The 17,952-nt window shown below is 46.7% G+C and overlaps 1 protein-coding gene across 4 annotated transcripts in view; it reads left to right on the plus strand.

Moving 5' to 3' along the window:
- LOC115482037 (receptor-type tyrosine-protein phosphatase V-like) overlaps nucleotides 1-17,952 on the plus strand; it is a 92,127-nt gene that overhangs the window by 50,517 nt on the left and 23,658 nt on the right. For all 4 annotated transcript variants that reach the window (XM_030221585.1, XM_030221588.1, XM_030221587.1 and 1 more), the window contains 8 exons: nucleotides 2,722-3,000; nucleotides 4,064-4,184; nucleotides 5,406-5,453; nucleotides 7,675-7,768; nucleotides 9,787-9,877; nucleotides 12,021-12,097; nucleotides 14,070-14,204; nucleotides 17,246-17,368. In XM_030221585.1, coding sequence (XP_030077445.1) covers nucleotides 2,722-3,000; nucleotides 4,064-4,184; nucleotides 5,406-5,453; nucleotides 7,675-7,768; nucleotides 9,787-9,877; nucleotides 12,021-12,097; nucleotides 14,070-14,204; nucleotides 17,246-17,368 — 968 coding nt within the window. The remainder of the gene's footprint in view (nucleotides 1-2,721; nucleotides 3,001-4,063; nucleotides 4,185-5,405; nucleotides 5,454-7,674; nucleotides 7,769-9,786; nucleotides 9,878-12,020; nucleotides 12,098-14,069; nucleotides 14,205-17,245; nucleotides 17,369-17,952) is intronic.

Consider the following 17,952-nt stretch of genomic DNA (forward strand, 5'->3'; position numbering starts at 1 on the left):
CTTGGCTACATACTTGACTTTCCATCCACATATTACTGCTGCAATCTAGAACTCTTTCCACAAGCTGAAGACATTTACACACTGGTGTCTTCTGGAGAGTGGAGGAGTAGCCTAATGGTTAGTGCAGCAGCCTGAGAACCAGGCAGTGCAGTAGCAAGGGCGGCTGCCACCCGGTGCGGTTCGCCGCTGCGCACCCCCCCCAGGTGCAGCACGGCACCCCCCTCGGCGCATCAACACCCCCCCCCCGGGTGCAGCATGACACCACCACCCCCTCGGTGCATCGATACCCCCCCCCCCAGGGAGTGCAGTTACCTGCTAGGAGATGCGTCGGTTCCCTGCTCTCTCTCTGCCCTGGAACAGGAAGTAACCTGTTCCGGGGCAGAGGGAGCAGGGAACCAGCGGAGCCGACACCCCCCCCCCAGCGGCATGCACCTGGGGCAGACCGCCCCTCCTGCCCCCCTTCCTACACCACTGGAACCAGGGGACCCAGTTTCAATTCTCACTGGGGCTCCTTGTACCTCTGGGCAAGTCACTTAACCCTCCATTGCCCCCAGGTACAAAATAAGTACAGTACAGTCATCCAACAGAAACCAACCAACTGTAGCTGGGTCCCCCTTCCAGGACCCAGCTGGGCTCGACCCTGCTTAGCTTCCTTCTTCACCCGACTGTTGCCTCGCTCCACACCACCTAGGCCTGTTCTGGGAACTCAGCGCCAGACCCATGACAGCTTGCAGGACTTCCTCCTCTCTCTATTGTTTCCACAGAGGCTCAATCAAGGCAAAACGTTTATAGAAAAAAAAAACTTTATTTTCTTGCTTTCATTCAGCATAGACACAAAAGGAAAACACCTTACTCCCAGGTTGTTAAGGTTTGCTGCCAAAGTCTCATTCAGGGTTTAAACAGTCCATATAACTTCACTTTAGCCAAAATTACTTCTTTTAGGGAACAGTACATTATCAGAAAGAAAACACAGTAGCTTGGTAGGTTGCAGGCCCAGACCTTTTCAGTATGAAACAGTTTACACAGTCTTTCTTACAGCCCCAGCTACACAGCTTTGGTCCCACCTGGTTCAGACTGGGGTTTCAATTATGCCCAGCCCTCTTTCTCTCCCAGGGGCTGCACCTGTTTCCTGTTTAGTAGAGATCTCCCCCAGCGCCTCAGTCTCTCTCCTCTGGTCTTCCACCAGTCTCTCCAAGGCACAGCTAGCCACCCTCTTACATCAGCTTTTCAGGTTTGAGCAAAAGCTCCAATCTCCATCTGTTCCTCCTCTAGTCCTTCAGTAACCTCCATTTTATCCTCCTCTTCAACTTCCCCCCGCCCCTAACCTCTCCAGCTGGCCCTCATCACCTTCCTCAGAGACCATTTCCCAATCTTCTATCTCCTCCCCTAACTCTTGCACAGCCGGGTGGGGAAGAGAGGGATTCTGGGACTGGTAGTTCCTCCTCTTCTTCCTTAACCCGGCCAACCTCTCTGCCTCCGGTAGCGCAGCTTTCTGAATGTGGGTGTTGTGCACATGAAGTCTGCCCCGTTGGGGTTCCCCGGCTGCCTGCACCCCCATTCTGCGTGCCTTCCCGGATCCCCTTTCACCTACCCGCTCCCACAACCCATTGTCAGATAATTGAAGTCAGATAATACAGAAAACTTCATAAACCGTTCAAACAATGCATGTACTAAGGCATAGAGTTCCCAATTTTCAAAAATTGTTCTAAAGCAAAGATTTCTAATAGAAATTAATATGATGACATCATTGGGGATCAGCAAAGGTCAGATAATGGAGACTGTCCTGTACCTGCATATAATCTGTAAACTGCTTTGATTATAACCACAGAAAGGCAGTATATCAAATCCCATTCCCTTTCCCTTTCCCTTATCTTAGCAGAATCTGCTTTCTATACTGTAGTTCAAGCAGTTATTATGCCCATTTTGGGAACGTAGTGTTGCTTGGCTTGCCTGCTCTATTCTTCGCTCTTTGCAGCTGGTTTTGCATGTGGCCGTCTAGCTTATATTGGGCATGGCTCGTTCAGTCATATCACCCCGGCTCTAATACGGCTTCAGTGGTTTGCCATTGAGCAATGTATACAACATAAAGTTCTTATGTTCTTGTTTAATCCATTAGTGCCCAATAAGGGAACAAATCAATTTGTTCCCATATGGCTTATTATGGGAACATTGGGCACTAATGGGTTAAATCATGATGGTAATTGTGTCTTGATTTCTTACCTTCGCTTCTTTAGTCGCACATAACAAGTCAGCCGTGGCGCATGTGTTCTCAGTCTGCGTACACTTTGGCTCTGTTGGTCAATGGTAGGCTTAATCTGATCCCTATATGAGCCTTTCCTTGTTATGCATCTCCCCTGCGGAAGACGCTACCAGTCGCGTTACATAACACAGGTGACGCTGGTGATTTTCATAGGTTTCTAAAGGCCTATTTAATTAGACTTGCTTATTTTTGTTTGCCTTTTGTTAATTTCCATCTGTTTATTTTTCCAAGTTTGTGCATTATTATATTTTGGTTTATTGTAAATGTTTTGATTGTATCCTGCCCTGACCCATGGTGATTTGGCAGGTGATAAGCTTTGTAAATAAATAACTACAATTACATTTAAAAACTATTGACAATGCAGCCATGGGATGTATAAGTGTGCAGCTGGTTTTCATGTTGTGGGATCTTTTCCTAATCGCACAATAAGGATATATAACAGGATCTTTCTCTGTCTGCAGAGCCCATGCCTCTGAGTGATGCTCAGTGCTGGACCCAGGAGACGATTCTCCACCTGAACTGGTCTTTGTTGCAGGAGCAGTCCGACTTATGTATTCTGACTGCAGAGAAGGAGTCTGGAGGGTCTTTCCAGCAAGCAGTTCATTTAGTAACTATTGAAAGTGAGGTCAGCCTGAGAAACCTGGAGCCATATTCCCTGTACCGAATTAACCTGACTGCAGTTGGGATTAATAAGATGAAAAGTCAAACTGTTACCCTGCTGTGCAACGCTTCCCCAAAAGGTACACATCAAACCATTACGTGCTATTTATTTATTTATTATTACATTTGTATCCCGCGCTTTCCCACTCAAAGCAGGTTCAATGCGGCTTACATAGTAATAGGGAATACAGAATATTGTTAGAAAAAGTAAAAGCTAAGTATACCAGAATAATAGAAGAGATGAGTAGGTGGAGATAGGCAATGGAGAAGGGAGTAAGGTGGGAGATATAGTCTGGGTCAATGTCGTTGTCTCATGGGTATGTGTTAGGTAGATGGGTTCATAAGATTAGTCTGGGTCATTTGGATAAGCTTGCTTGAATAAATGGGTTTTTGTAACACATCCCAAAAAGCATAAGAACATGCTGGGTCAGACCAATGGTCCATCTAGTCCAGTATCCTGTTTCCAATAGTGGCCAAGCCAGGTCCATCAACCAGCAGGGGGCGAAAGAGACTTGAAAACCGAACTGAGACGTATCTCTTTTGGCATTCAGTCCAGCTCCTCAGTATTTTCTATCTCCAGCAGGTGGATGGTCTTGACATTTGGCAACAAAACATTTCACATAGTATTGATTATAGTCCGAGAAATTTCTGGAACAAAACATTTGTTTTTTAAAATGGTTTTTTTTTTCTGTCATACACATTGCTTCATTCCTTTCCCATACTGCTCTCCAATACACTTGCAACACCTCCTGCTGTTTCTAGGGCCATGCAAGGGGCTGCCCCCATTCTCGCCAAAATAACTGAGTTAATGGGCTATTTGATAACTGCCTGCTGATAAAAAAAAAAATACCTCCTGTAGATTTTCTGAGTTTGTGTGATTGTCAGGACCTGTTTTGCTGTACTATACCACCTCTTTGCTGCCCCCCCCCCCCTTAGAAGCTGCTGCTCTAGGATCACTTAGCCTCACCTAAAGGTTGGACCAACCCCAGTGTGCCTCAGTCCTGTGCCACAGTATCTCCTCCATTCCAGTTTACGCCCAGTGTAATATTTTGAAATCTACAGGATACAAGTTTGATATGAAGCCAGAATCCCATGACAGTTGGGGAGTCAGTATCATAATGAAGTACATTTTCTGTTCTGTAGCTCTTCCCGACAGCAGAAACACTCTGCCTGTTCCTGTTTTGGCTGGAATCATTGCAGGATCATTTCTGATAGTCGCTGCAGTCCTGGGATTGGTTTTCTGGAAGAGAGGAAGGGAGAAGAGGTAAATACCCTGTATCCAGAGTCTCACTGTAACACTCACCCTTCATACTGACTATAACACTCATTCTCATATACCAATGTATGTGCACTATAACCAGGGGTGTGCTGGTAAATTTTTAACAACAGGCTCTTTCTCCTGACGTAGCCAGCTCTGCAGTTGGAAAGGCCAGGGGTGGCCGGGTGGGGGGGGGGGGGGGGGAGAGCAACACTTGCCTCTCTCTCCTCCCTCCCTTCGTGCGGGCACGCTAGGCATACCTTTGCTGGCAACCAATAAATGGACTGCCACCACTCCCAACGTCTTGCTCTGAGCAGCATGCTGAAACTTCTCACACATGCTGGAGAAATCCCAGCCTGCTGCCCAGAGCTGGAAACAAGGAGTGGGGAGCAGCAGCAGTCTATTTACTTGGCTGGCAGGGCTCAGCATCCCCACCAGCTAAGTAAAAGAAAATTCAGCAGGGGGCCCAAGCCCACATTTTGGGAGCCAGTTGTTAAAGTAGCCATGGAGGGCCCTACTTTAACAACCGGCTCCCAAAATTCTTAAAAACTTAACAACCGGCTCTTGCGAGCCTGTGAGAGCCTGCTCCAGCACACCACTGACTATAATCCTCTCCAAATGCTCCCTGCTCACCCTGACACGTGTTTTTACATTCTAATGACAAATGTGACATTGTTTCCAGGTTTTTGTTTTTTTTTGTCTCTGACTCTGATAAATTCTCCAACTTTCATCTCATGTCTCTTCCCATTTCTTGGTCTCTCTTTTTTTGCAGTATTTTAGTTTCTCCTTCCTTTTCCTTTCTCTGATTTGGTTTTCCTTTCTCTCTCTCCCTCTGCTGTCCCTCTTTCTTTTTCTTTCTCCTCCCCAGCCAGTCTCATTGCATAGAATGGGCGATAGAATGAGATGAACCTTCCCTATCCTGGAATAAAAAGGTAAAAGCCTCTCTCTCTGCCATTCATGAAAAGACACGAGCCCGGAATGCATGGAATCTGCGAAACGTCTGCTCCGAGAATGAAGAATGATTCAGCCAATCAGCCGGCTCTGTTAGCAAACTTTCAGCCGTTATACGATCGCTGGGTGAAGGCATCCAGTGGAGCCAACGCTCTTTTCATGATTCTCGTCCACATCTTGAAATTTCAGAGTGTCTTAATGATACATCATCCAGAAAAGCACCTGCCACTTAGAACGATCTGTGTATATATAAAACTGTCTTTTGATTTATTTCAGAAGAGAAAAGAGTAACTTGTCACAAGAAATGACAGCTTATAGTCTGAGGTAAGAGAATACAGAGGGACTGGGACACTGAACGTTAGTCCTTTTTCTTCCAAGTGTTTCAAAAGTCATCCCTTCATAAAACTGAGTCTGTGCATAGAATCATAATAACAGGCATCAGCAAATAACAATGATTTGATGTACTTAGTTTTCCAAATACCCCCTGCCTATACCACTTCAGCTCTGCTTCTCACCCTTTCTTGCCCTTGCCACTATCCTGTGTGGTAAAGGAGATCTACCTGCTTGAGCCAGTGGTGTAGCTACCTGGGGCCATGGGGACCTGGGCCCCCATAGATTTGGCCCTGGACCCCCCTGCTGATGACCCTCTCGACCCACCGCCAACCCTCCCCCCCCCGCCGCCGCCTACCTTTGCTGGCGGGGGACCCCAACCCCCACCAGCCGAGGTCATCTTCTTCCGGCGCAAGGCTTCGTTCTGTTTCTGTGAGTCTGATGTCCTGCACGTACAACGTGTAGGACGTCAGACTCACAGAAACAGAATGAAGCCTTGCGCCAGAAGAAGAGGACCTCGCTGGCTGATCTGCAAGGCTTCGTTCTGTTTCTGTGAGTCTTCCAGGAAACAGAACGAAGCCTTGCGCTGGAAGAAGAGGACCTCGCTGGCTGATCTGCAAGGCTTTGTTCTGTTTCTGTGAGTCTGACGTCCTGCACATACAACGTGCATGACGTCAGACTCACAGAGACAGAATGAAGCCTTGCGCCGGAAGAAGAGGTCCTCGGCTGGCGGGGGTTGGGATCCCCCGCCGGCAAAGGTAGGCGACGGCGGTGGTGGGTTGGTGGCGGGAGGGGGGACCGAGAGGGTCGTCGGTAGGGGGGGTGACAAAGTTGTTATTGGTGGTGGCGGGGGGGGGGGGGGGTCGGTTATGGTGGGGGGGGTGTCCAAATGTGCCCCCTCACCTCGGGCTCTGGACCCCCATCCCGCCGAAGTCTGGCTACGCCCCTGGCTTCAGCTGCATAAGCTTGAGCTCCTGCAGGAGGTCGCTGCTTCTCATTTGCGCCAATAACTAGAGGAATTCAACCCAAATTGTCTTTGTGCCTATGCAAGACAATACGCCGCCTCTTGCGCCTCACCTCGATGCTTGTTGACCTTGCCACCTCTTTCTGGGATCTTGACTTGCTGTTGTCACATTGTGCAAGCACAGAATCGGACACTTCTGAGGTAATTGGGCCTGATAGTCAGGCCGCTGACCGGATAAATGGTCGGTCGGGGCTAGCTGCTTATATTCACTAAAACCAAGCATGCACGCGATGTGAAGGGAAGCAGGGTAGGCAATGCGCAGAGAACAGCGCTGGAGAAAGGCTTCAGCTAGCGGGGGTTGCCAGCCAAGGTATGTGGGGTTGCGGTGGGCCGAGGGTTACGGCAGGGAGGCGAACCAAACTGTGCCCCTCCACTTTGTGCTCCAGACCTCCCTAAACGTTGAGGTCTGGCTACGCCCCTGGCGTAGAAATACAGTTCAATAAACTGGTTGTACACTATAGGTTTTTACTGGACTTATGCAATATAGCACAGATGTACTGTGAATCACTCCAGTAGAATGGTATCGTCGCCAATTTTTTTTTTTTTTTTTACATTTGTACCCCGCGCTTTCCCACTCATGGCAGGCTCAATGCGGCTTACATATTGTATACAGGTACTTATTTGTACCTGGGGCAATGGAGGGTTAAGTGACTTGCCCAGAGTCACAAGGAGCTGCCTGTGCCTGAAGTGGGAATCAAACTCAGTTCCTCATGGCCGCGCAGGCTTCTGCTTCTGTGAGCCTGACGTCCTGCACATACGTGCAGGACGTCAGACTCACAGAAACAGAAGCCTGCGCAGCCTTCTACATGGAATGTTGCTAGTGGAATAGCAACATTCCATGTAGAATCTCCAGTAGTAGCAACATTCCATGTAGAATCTCCAATAGTATCTATTTTATTTTTGTTACATTTGTACCCTGCGCTTTCCCACTCATGGCAGGCTCAATGCGGCTTACATGGGGCAATGGAGGGTTAAGTGACTTGCCCAGAGTCACAAGGAGCTGCCTGTGCCTGAAGTGGGAATCAAACTCAGTTCCTCAGTTCCCCCGGACCAAAGTCCACCACCCTAACCACAATCAGTTTGTTGACCCCCCCCCTTCTTTCTGCATAATTAAACAGGCTAACGCAGCAACCAGCATACTTTTGTAACAGGATGACAGCTTCCTGAACTTTCTCTTTCATTTACCCACAGAAATATTCACCGACCCATCCCAGTCCAGACATTCAAGCAGGTCTTTGAGATGAAATCGGCCAACGCTTGCCATGGCTTCTTCCAGGAATTTGAGGTGAAGAAAAGAGTATTTCGTATTAAGAACATGCTGTAACTGGGAACCAGACTTATACATTCACTGGCAGCCAGTGAACGTTTGAGTCCACTATTCATGTATTTTGAAACACTATACAAATACGGGGTAGTTTCTATAACAGGGTGCCTGGTCTCTGTTCCTTTACAGAATACTAATAGAAGCAGATATAGATGCACCCAGGGCTTTTTTTGAGGGGGTACTTGGGGGCAGGGGCGTATCTGCGTGGGGCCACAGGGGCCTGGGCCCCCGCAGATTTCGCCCTGGCCCCCCTCCCCGCCGTCAACCCTCCCCCGCTGCTTACTTTTGCTGGCGCCGAGGTCCGACCCGCAATCTCCGTTTTTCGTCTTCCTCCGTGGCCATGCTTCCAGGAAGTAACGCTGCAGTGCTGATTCGTTGAATCCAGTTCGGCGTCTGACGTCAGACGTCGAACTGGAGTCAACGAATCAGCACTGCAGCGTTACTTCCTGGAAGCATGGCCACGGAGGAAGACGAAAAACGGAGATTGCGGGTCGGGACCTCGGCGCCAGCAAAAGTAAGCAGCGGGGGAGGGTTGACAGCGGGGAGGGGGTGGAGAGCGGCGGCGGCGGCGGCGGGGGGGGGGGGAGGGAGGCAAAAATGTGCCCCCCCTCTCTGGCTCTGGCCCCCCCTACCGCCGGATTCCAGATACGCCCCTGCTTGGGGGTACTGAGTACCAGCACCTTTCCCATTGTCTGCTAAAACTGACCCATAGACCCCAAGTTTTAATGAAAGAGCTCAGGCTCTACACACCAATTCAGTGTTGTCATAGATTCTGTGACTGGTTGCAGGGGGCCTGGCAATTATGGGATGGGTCCCTCAGTGATTACCCCACTCCTGAAGGGTGGCCTAGCATTTGAGTACCGGCACCTTTTTTGTAGAAAAAAATGCACTGGATGCACCTAAAAGGTAGGTGCAAGCACTTTAGAGGCCGACTGAATTTTGGTTTTGGTTTCAGTACCGAATCCCGAACCCAGCCTGTATTCAGCCTTATTTTGGTTTTGGCCAAAAATGCTTGGCAATGTTCGTCTGGAACCAAAACTATTTGCACAGCCTGCACCCTCTCCCGACTTCACGTCCCTCTCAACTCAAAGTGCCCACGCCCCCTCCTGGGTCTACCTTTGTCGTTCGTTAGTGGGTAGTGGGTGCAGGAGCTGGCTCCAAGTCAAAATGGCAGTTCTAAAGTACTACCGGAATTTGAGATGTCCTGCCCTGGTTGTCTCAGTTCCAGTTTATACGTCCTTTCTAAATCACTGCTCCATGTGTATATTTAGCACCGCTCATTATATGTATAGTGGCGTTGAAAATACGTACTAAGATGTGTCAGCATTTAAATTAAGCCTCTTGCTGCCACTGCTAAAAATTGATCCCAATGTTTCTTTCTCTTTTTGTTTGGAACTTACAATTTAAACAGTTAGTTGCTTGCCTTGGGTTTGGAGATTCCCATTTTTCTCACCTGGGTCACACCATGCTAGAACCAGGGCTGGTGTTAGACATTCAGGGGCCCAGGGCAGAAACCAGGGAGGGAGCCCAAAAGCTGACCTTGAGTCTATGCCTTCTTTAACTTGAGGCAGGTTTGGGGTCCCCTATGGTATGGGGGCCCAGGGCCATTGCCCTGTTTGCCACCCCCTAACGCTGGCCCTGGTTAGAACTTGTCACAGTAACCATCTCTCCTGTTAGAAGCATAACATCATTTTCAGTGGGATCTTGCTGACTCTCTGGCAAGTCAAGTAGTTATATCCTGCAGGGGGAAAATTCTGTCATCTCAGTGCCTAAATTTATTCACAGAAAAGTGGACATTTCCAGAGGGGGTTCCTGGAATGACAGACAGGACACCTAGGTGCCTAGCATTGATTTTCAGCACTAGGTATCTAAATTTAGCCACCAACCTACTAGGTCTTGGAGGGTTCATGACGTCCATCAACAAAAGATTCTCGACTCCTGTAGAGGGCGACTCATCTCTTTACCTCTTATCCCCGCAGGAACTGAAGGAAGTTGGCAAAGACCAGTCGAAAGCAGCGGCAGAGCTCTCTGCCAACAGCTGCAAGAACCGGTATCCACATGTGCTACCTTGTAGGTCCCAGATCATTATCTGTCTGTCTGTCCCACAACCCTGACATGTTGTTTACTTTTCTATTTCAATATGCTTCTTGTTATGTACTTTTGAGCACTTCAGCAGAAAGGCCCCTTGACGTGGGCACCAAGAGCACAATGGACTAGATTCGGTAAATGGTGGCCAAATTTGGGTGGGTGAAAAAAAGGCACGCTGAGCTCTATTCTATGAACGGCACTCCGAATTGAGCACCGTTTATCGTATAGCGAAGAATTTCCACCAACTGAAACCTGGTGTAAATCCTGCCATGTAAATTAGGCACAGATCCCCCAAATTCTATAATACTGAGCACATCATTAGTGAATGCCCCTGACCTGCCCGTGCTCCTCCCGTCACCACGATCTGTTTTTAGTTACTTGCTAGAAGATTTGCATGCGCATCTTTGTAGACTAGCGCTGAGCAAGGTGTGTGCAAATTCAAATTGTTAGCACCCAATTATTGGCACTAATTGGCTCGTCACTTAAATTGCTTGCACAAAGTGGGCACACCCCCAAATTTGCATATGGAACTTTGGCCTAGAATCTGGGGGAATATCTGCCAAAATAGGATCGTAGCTGTTTCTTGGCTCTGCTATATTTTCCTCTTGGTCTCCTTCCTTTTAGTTGCTCTAAAATATTTACATTTAATGTATGTTTACTTCATGGGGAGGGGGCACAAGTAAAGGGTGTACTGGCCCAAAAGGAACAGGCCTTCGTGCCGTGGTGGGTGATTGGGCCAGTACTTGCAGAGAAAGTCAGACTAATTCTGTAACTGGGCACGTGCAGTTACATATGTTTGACGTGTGTGTGTGCTGCTCATGAACGCCAGTTTACTACATGCCATTTTATAAGGTAGCCTTTAAGTGTCATTGCATGTAACTGCAAGGGGGCTGTACACATGGGTGGAGCATGGGAGGGCCATAGACATTGTTGCCTAGCAACACACACAACTTATAGAATACTCTGAGTTATGTGCGTTGCATGGCGCACTGAGGTACACCAACTTATGGCAGCCAGTGAACCCAATGTTCAGACCACGGGAGGTAGCCAGGCTGCCTCCCATGGTTGGCGCCGAGCCAGGATAATGAATGCCAGGCCGTTTCCAGTGACCGGTATTGAGAGTGTATTGGTTGGATTAACTTTAACCGGCCAAACCAATATTCAGCGCTGGCCTGTTAAGCTTAAACTGGCCAAAGGTATGCCTGCTATTTTGGCAGCCAAATATGGCCACCAAACTTAGCCGGCAATGCGCTGAATATCGGCGGATAGCTGGTTATATTGCGCAATATATTATGGACTATAACCAGCTATCCACTAAGCGTTAACCTACAGTATTCAATGGGAGATAACCGTTAAATGGTTTTACTGTAAATATTAGGCAAAATGACCTGGATTAAGTGGTTGCACCTACATTTCGACATTAAAGTGGCTTTATACCAATATGTCATAATAGGATAAGTGTGCCCAGATTTCGTTATTGAATTGGTGCTCAGCGTGCACCATTGTGATGCTACATTGAGATGCCAAGTTATAGAAATGTCCTCAGTTTCTCCAACATCATGCTGGGATGTTAGGACAGTACTGGTTCAGAGGGAAGAGTTTCTACCGAACACTATGGCTGGACATTGGATCAGTACTGGTTTAGAGGGAAGAGTTTCTACCAAAGACCATGGCTGGACATTGGATCAGTACTGGGTCTGAGGGAAGAGTTCTGTTTCTGTGACCATGACCAAGACCATGACTGGACATTAGATCAGTACTGGTTCATAGGGAAGATTACCTTAACACCATGCTGGGACACTGGCGCAGGACTAGCTCAGAGGAAGAGTGTCCCCTAGCATCAAGCTGGACCATTGGCTCTGTATTATCTCCTGATACCAGGTGTACTGGTTCTGTATTGGTTTACTATTGGCTCAGGAACAAGAGTCTTTCTTCCTTAACTATCTCTTCCTATAGTAGGGACTGATTGGGTCTGAGCATCTGAACTCTCACAGGAATCTAGGGAAACAGTTACTTTCAATATATGTGTAAGACCTCTATTTATATCCTCCTGTACCTAATATAAAATATGGATATATTTGAATATATTTTTTTAAATATTTATTGATTGCTTGATTTTTGGTAGATGATCATTCAAGAGTGAAGTTGAGCCGCCTCGGAGACGATCCCAGTTCTGATTATATCAATGGCAACTTCATCCCAGTAAGTTCCCACTTTTTCTCTCTGTGCACTGTAGGTGGCACAAAGCAGACTTCAGATTTCACTTTCCACTGAGATGAAAGAAAAAACTAGAAAACTAGGTCACCAAAACATGGCTCCAGCCCCTGGAGAGCTTCCATGAGATCAACACTTGGGGACAGGTTTAATTTTCAGGAACGGTTTTATATCAGGGGCGTAGCCAGACCTCAGAATGGGAGGGGGCCACAGCCCGAGGTTGCCTCACCTCACCTTCTTGCCACTTCCCCTCACCGCCTCGTTGCTCCCCCCGCAAGAACAAATATCTTTGCTGGCGGGGGTCACCAACCCCCGCCAGTCGAAGCCTTCTTCAACGCCGGTCTCCGGTGCAGCCACGTTCGCTGCCCTACTCTTCTTTCTTCTTGCGCCTCCTGTGCATGCTGACACCCCTTAACGGAGACCGGCGCTGAAGAAGGCTTTGGCTGGTGGGGGTCAGGGACCCCCACCAGCCAAACTAGGGCCCGGACAAAATTTGCAGGGACCCAGGCCCCCGTGGCCCCCCCATAGCTACGCCCCTGGGTTTTATAAGAGGAAACTAAACATAATTCTGGGTATTCAATAAGAAACGGTTTCAAATTACAAAATTAGTAAATATAACAGAAACCTTCGTGAAAATTTTTTGTCTCATTTACTCATATTGTATACATAATTATTTTTTATGCTAAATCCAATAAAGTGTATAAATATTTATTTGTTGTGCTCAGTTTTTTGGTGTATTGCTGTGGACTGAAAATCCAAGCTTTGCAGGGACACCACCTTTACATCATAGCACATCCTACCTCCATCCTAATAATAATGTTCAATAATAATGTTCAATAAATGGGCAAAGTCCAAGAAAAATGTTAAGAACTGATGTTCAAAAAAATTGAATGACAGCTACTTAGCTTAGGTGGAGATTGTGCAGAATCATAGATCTTCTTCCTGCAAAGTTCTTGTCCACTGCAATACTTTTTTCAAAGAATCATTCCATGCAGAATTTAAAAACAAAGGAATCACTATTCAGCAGTTTTAGTTCCCAAAGCTTGGATCCCAAAGCTTGGATTTCAGTCCACAGCAATACACCAAAAAACTGAGCACAACAAATAAATATTTATACACTTTATTGGATTTAGCATAAAAAATAATTATGTATACAATATGAGTAAATGAGACAAAAAATTTTCACGAAGGTTTCTGTTATATTTACTAATTTTATAAGAGGAAGCCAGCTTGTTAGCCCTTACAATTCTGAATTTTTCTCTAGATTCAAACATATCTCTCCTGTATTTGTTCAGCTTCATTTGTTACCGATTGGGCTTTGTTGACATTGCCACACGGGAACAGTTAGTTCGGTTTGGTAAAAGAGGCCCTTAACTGGTTAATATCACTGAAAATAACCAGTTTGCACTGAACTGAAAAAAAGCTATGGGGGGGGGGGGGCATTCTGGGGATGGAGTTGGCACTTGACCGGTCAACTAGCCATAGTCAGCAGTTAACCAGCCATGGGGCACCACATAAAGATAAGATTGACTTATATGCGGTTATCATGGCTGGTTAACTGCTGAATATCGCTCTTGACCAACTTTGCGATATCCGGTTCCACAAACCCAGAAATTCAATGCCGGTGCCCAGATATGAATTTCCGACATTGAATTTTTGAGTTTAACGCTGGCTGAATATCGGGCCGAAAGTGTTTATAGGTGATGATGTTTTATGTTTACTGTCATTGCATGTTAGATTTTATTTTTGAAGTGTTTGATTTGTTTGTTTTACCTGTTTTAAGTATCTTATTATGCATGTATAATTGTATGGGTTCTAAATTTTTAAGTAAATAACTCGAAAAGTGAATGCTGAGTCCAGGGCATTGATATGAAGAAGAACCCACCTTAGAAGAAGTATGACTCGCTAGTAAGTCTCAGATCTCGGGTAATGACCCCCCCCCCTCCTTTCTCTTGTGTAGGGTTATGCCCACCCACAGGAATACATTGTCACTCAGGGACCCCTGAAGAAGACCATTGAGGACTTCTGGAGAATGGTGTGGGAGCAGAACGTCTATAACATTGTTATGCTGACCGTGTGTATGGAAAATGGACGAGTAGGTTTAAAATTTCCGCTTGTTTTGTGTAATAGTTATCATTACCCAGACTTACAGAGTGACCCTGGCTAAGTGGATAGGAGGAACCTCATTGAATTAGTGTACTATAAGCAGTGGAATGTCGGTGATCTGTCTATCCTACTATATAAATAAAGAGTGACCGACACCAGAGGGGGGGGTATCTCTGTCACGCACACACTCACACACTGTCTCTCACAGTGTCTTTCTCTCACTCTCACACACTGTCTCTCACATTGTATCACATTCACTCTCTATGTGTCACAGTCACTCTCATACACTCTCTCTGTCTCATACAGTCTCGGTCTCACAGAGAGTCTGTGTATCGCACACATACTCTCACACTCTGTCTCACACACTCTGTCACACACACTGCATCTGTGTGAAACACACTCTCTCACACTCACTGAGTCTCACATACGCACTCGCACACACTCATTCTCACACACACACTCTCTGTCTCACAAACACACTCGCACCCAGTCTCACTTTCTCTCTCTGTCACACACACACACACTCGCACATTCACTCTCTCTCTCACACACACTCTCTCAAACATACACACTCCGAGGAACTCTCATTTCTTGCTTTGGCTATTTCATTACATTTTTCACAACAAAAATGTTGCCCGTTTTAACGGGCTTTACGACTAGTGTATTCATAAATAATGAGGGGTCACAGGGTTAGTCAGATAAAGGAAAGCTAATGAAGCAATGTGGTTTAATTTTTTTTAAAGTTTATTCATGTAGGATTTAGCTTGTATCTTTTCAGCAGTAGTTCAAAGGTGAATTAATTCAGGTCCAGCAGCTATTTTCCTGTTGCTAGAAGGCTCACGATCTTAACCTCACCCCTGAGGCAACGGAGGCAACAAGGAGGGGCTGTGGGATTTGAACTCTGGCTTTTTCTGGTTCTCAGCCCCCTGCTCTAACCATAGCAAATTCATTTAAAATTAATATGTAAAGATGCGACTTAGTACCACTGAACTTCCCCTCCCCCACCCCCCCCACCCCACCTCTAACATTTCAGCCTCAATATAGTGGATTCATTTCTGATACACAAAATGAAGCTTCTGACTGACACAGATAAGGACCAGTTTTCCAGTTTTCAAAAATTGTTCCGTGCCTAACTCAGGTTCCCGAATTCAAGGTGCTCTTTAGATGCTCAGCCATAGTCAATTTTCAGAGGGGCCATGGGTTTTTTTTTTACTAAGGTGCATTAGCGTTTTTAGCTCACGCTAAAAATCAGCTGGTGCGAAATGCTGAGACACCCGTTATATTCCTAATTGTCAAAGGTAATCAAACCCTTTCAAAACTGACACAACAAGGCTTTGTAGAAAGGGTGGCAGGATGAACAAGAGGAAGTGAGAAAGGTGTGGGTGAGAAGAGGGTTAGGTAGGGGAGACGGACAAGGAAGGGTGAGAAGGAAGGGGGAATGAAGAGGGTGTGATATGTCCAGTTTCACATAGCCATTACCTTGATAAAGAAAATACAGGTTACCAAATACTCTGTGTGAACCTTAGTGGATGAGGTTGAGTTTGTCATCCAAGACACCAGGTGCGTATCCAGTCACTCAATTTTGGGTGGGCCTGGGCCCAAGATGGGTGGGCAGAAGAACCCCGCCCCATCCCTCAGGTGATTTAGTCTCTCATTCTCTCACCTGCATGCCATATATGGTCTCTCAAACATCCCCCCTCTCCCGCATACCTTTTAAATAGCAGATTTCAACGGCAGCGAGCAGCAACTAATACACACTGCTCATGTTGGCCCCACAGCCTTCCCACTGATGCAACTTCCTGTTTCCGCATAGGCAGGAATACGTCAGAGGGTAGGCTGTGGGACCGGTGCGAGCAGTATGTATCAGTTGCTGCTCACTGCAGGCGAAGATCTGCTATTTACAAGGTATGCAGGAGGGACAGATGTTGGGAGTTTTCAGCTGGTGGGGCTTGGGAATCCCTACCAGCCACATCATAGGTGTGCTGCTACTGGGTGGGCCTGGGCCCATCCAGGCCCACCCTTGGCTACGCCACTGCAAGACACACTTGGTAAAGATTTTCCCCTTCTGGATACTTTTCTTGTCACATCTGCAAATAAACTGCAAAACCTCGGTTTGATGAAGGCAGCGTGTGAAAGGGGAACCAGCTGGGACAAAGGCATGCAGCAGAGAAAGAGTGAGAGTGGCCGCTGAACTGCAAGGAAGTCGCTGGGCACTCAGGATGTGTGAACGAACAGTGCTGCATGGCCTCCTGCTGATCCAAACTGCCACCTCTGTCCCAAGCTGTCACAAATTTGGAGCACTGCATGGCCCCAACTGACCCGGGGAAGAGGGGGGGGGTCAAGGGTGGTGCCCTACCCCCACCTGCACGGGCTGCCACTTTCCCTAATGCTGACTCTGCAAGATATCCAAAAACAGTCAATCCTAAAGCAATGATATCGGATGCCTTGGACAAAAATGCTCCGAAAATAATTTTTTTTGAAGAAGGGCGTGAAATTAAAATTTTTTTGTGCAATCCCACACCTATTTTTAATAAACCCGTCTTTTAAAATAATAATTTTTTTTTTTTTTTTTTGCTTAAAGGCATCCATATACAAAAGAAGACCCTTTAATCCCCCGGGAGCAATTTCCCTCCTGGAGGTTTTAAAAGACGGGTTTATTAAAAATAGGTTTGGGATATCACAAAAAAATTTAATTTTCATTCACTGGGAAAATATTGGGGGCTTGAGTTTAGAGAGTGTTACACAATGTACAGAGCGCAAAAGTGAGCCACTATGGCGGTTAGACTCACTGAAAGACACGCTCGGCTGTAGGTACAGCCTATACCGAACTCTCTTTCACGCCCTTATTCAAAACAAATTTTTTTGGAGCGTTTTTGTCCAAGGCATCCGATATCATTGCTTTAGGATTAACTATTTTTGGATTTTGAAGTTGCATTGTCTCTCCTTTGGGGATTTTCTTTAGCAGACACTGCAAGAGAGACAGCTAAACACCAAGTGGGAATCATGATTCATGTTTTGTGCCATCTGTAGGTGTTGTGTGATCATTATTGGCCCTCGGACTCTTCACCCATTACCTACGGACAGATAACGGTCCACCTCATTGACCAGAATATTTCCAATGAATGGACAACACGGGGACTCAAACTCTGGCACGTGAGTAACGCTCCTTCAGCCCCAGCAAATGTCACTGCTTCTTTTTTTTTTTTAACAATAAATGTTTATTAAAGTTTTAGAACAAGGGACAAACAAAAAAAAATAACAAAAGTGGAGAAACTTGATCCGCTACGTAAGTAAAAACAAAAGACAAAAAAGTAGTTAGATCAACACGACACTTCCAAGACATCATGGAGGCGAGTAATGGATAAAAAACTTTATTAAAGAGAATTCTGTTAAAAAAGACTCGACACGGTGCCGCGTTTCGGCGGAAACTGCCTGCTTCAGGAGTTTGTCTATCATGTAAGCCAATGAGTGGAGCACCATAAGTGGGGAAGCCAAATCAAGCCTTTAGAAAGGCTAATGATTGGTGATTGTACCAAGTGTCAGGGCCTTGCCAACACAGTAAGCGGGGTAAGCACCGCAGGGGGGCGCCGACCTCTGGGGGGCGCTGCCGCGGTGCTTACTCTCGCCACTTACCTCAGCTCCACGCCGCCCAGGGGGCTTTAAATCTTTTACCTCTGACAGTCGCAGCAGCTGAGCAGCATCAGTGAAAGCGCTGCTGACGTCTCCAGCCTTCCCTT

Source organism: Microcaecilia unicolor, chromosome 12 (genome assembly GCF_901765095.1).
Source record: "Microcaecilia unicolor chromosome 12, aMicUni1.1, whole genome shotgun sequence".
In the NCBI taxonomy this organism is placed as follows: domain Eukaryota; kingdom Metazoa; phylum Chordata; class Amphibia; order Gymnophiona; family Siphonopidae; genus Microcaecilia; species Microcaecilia unicolor.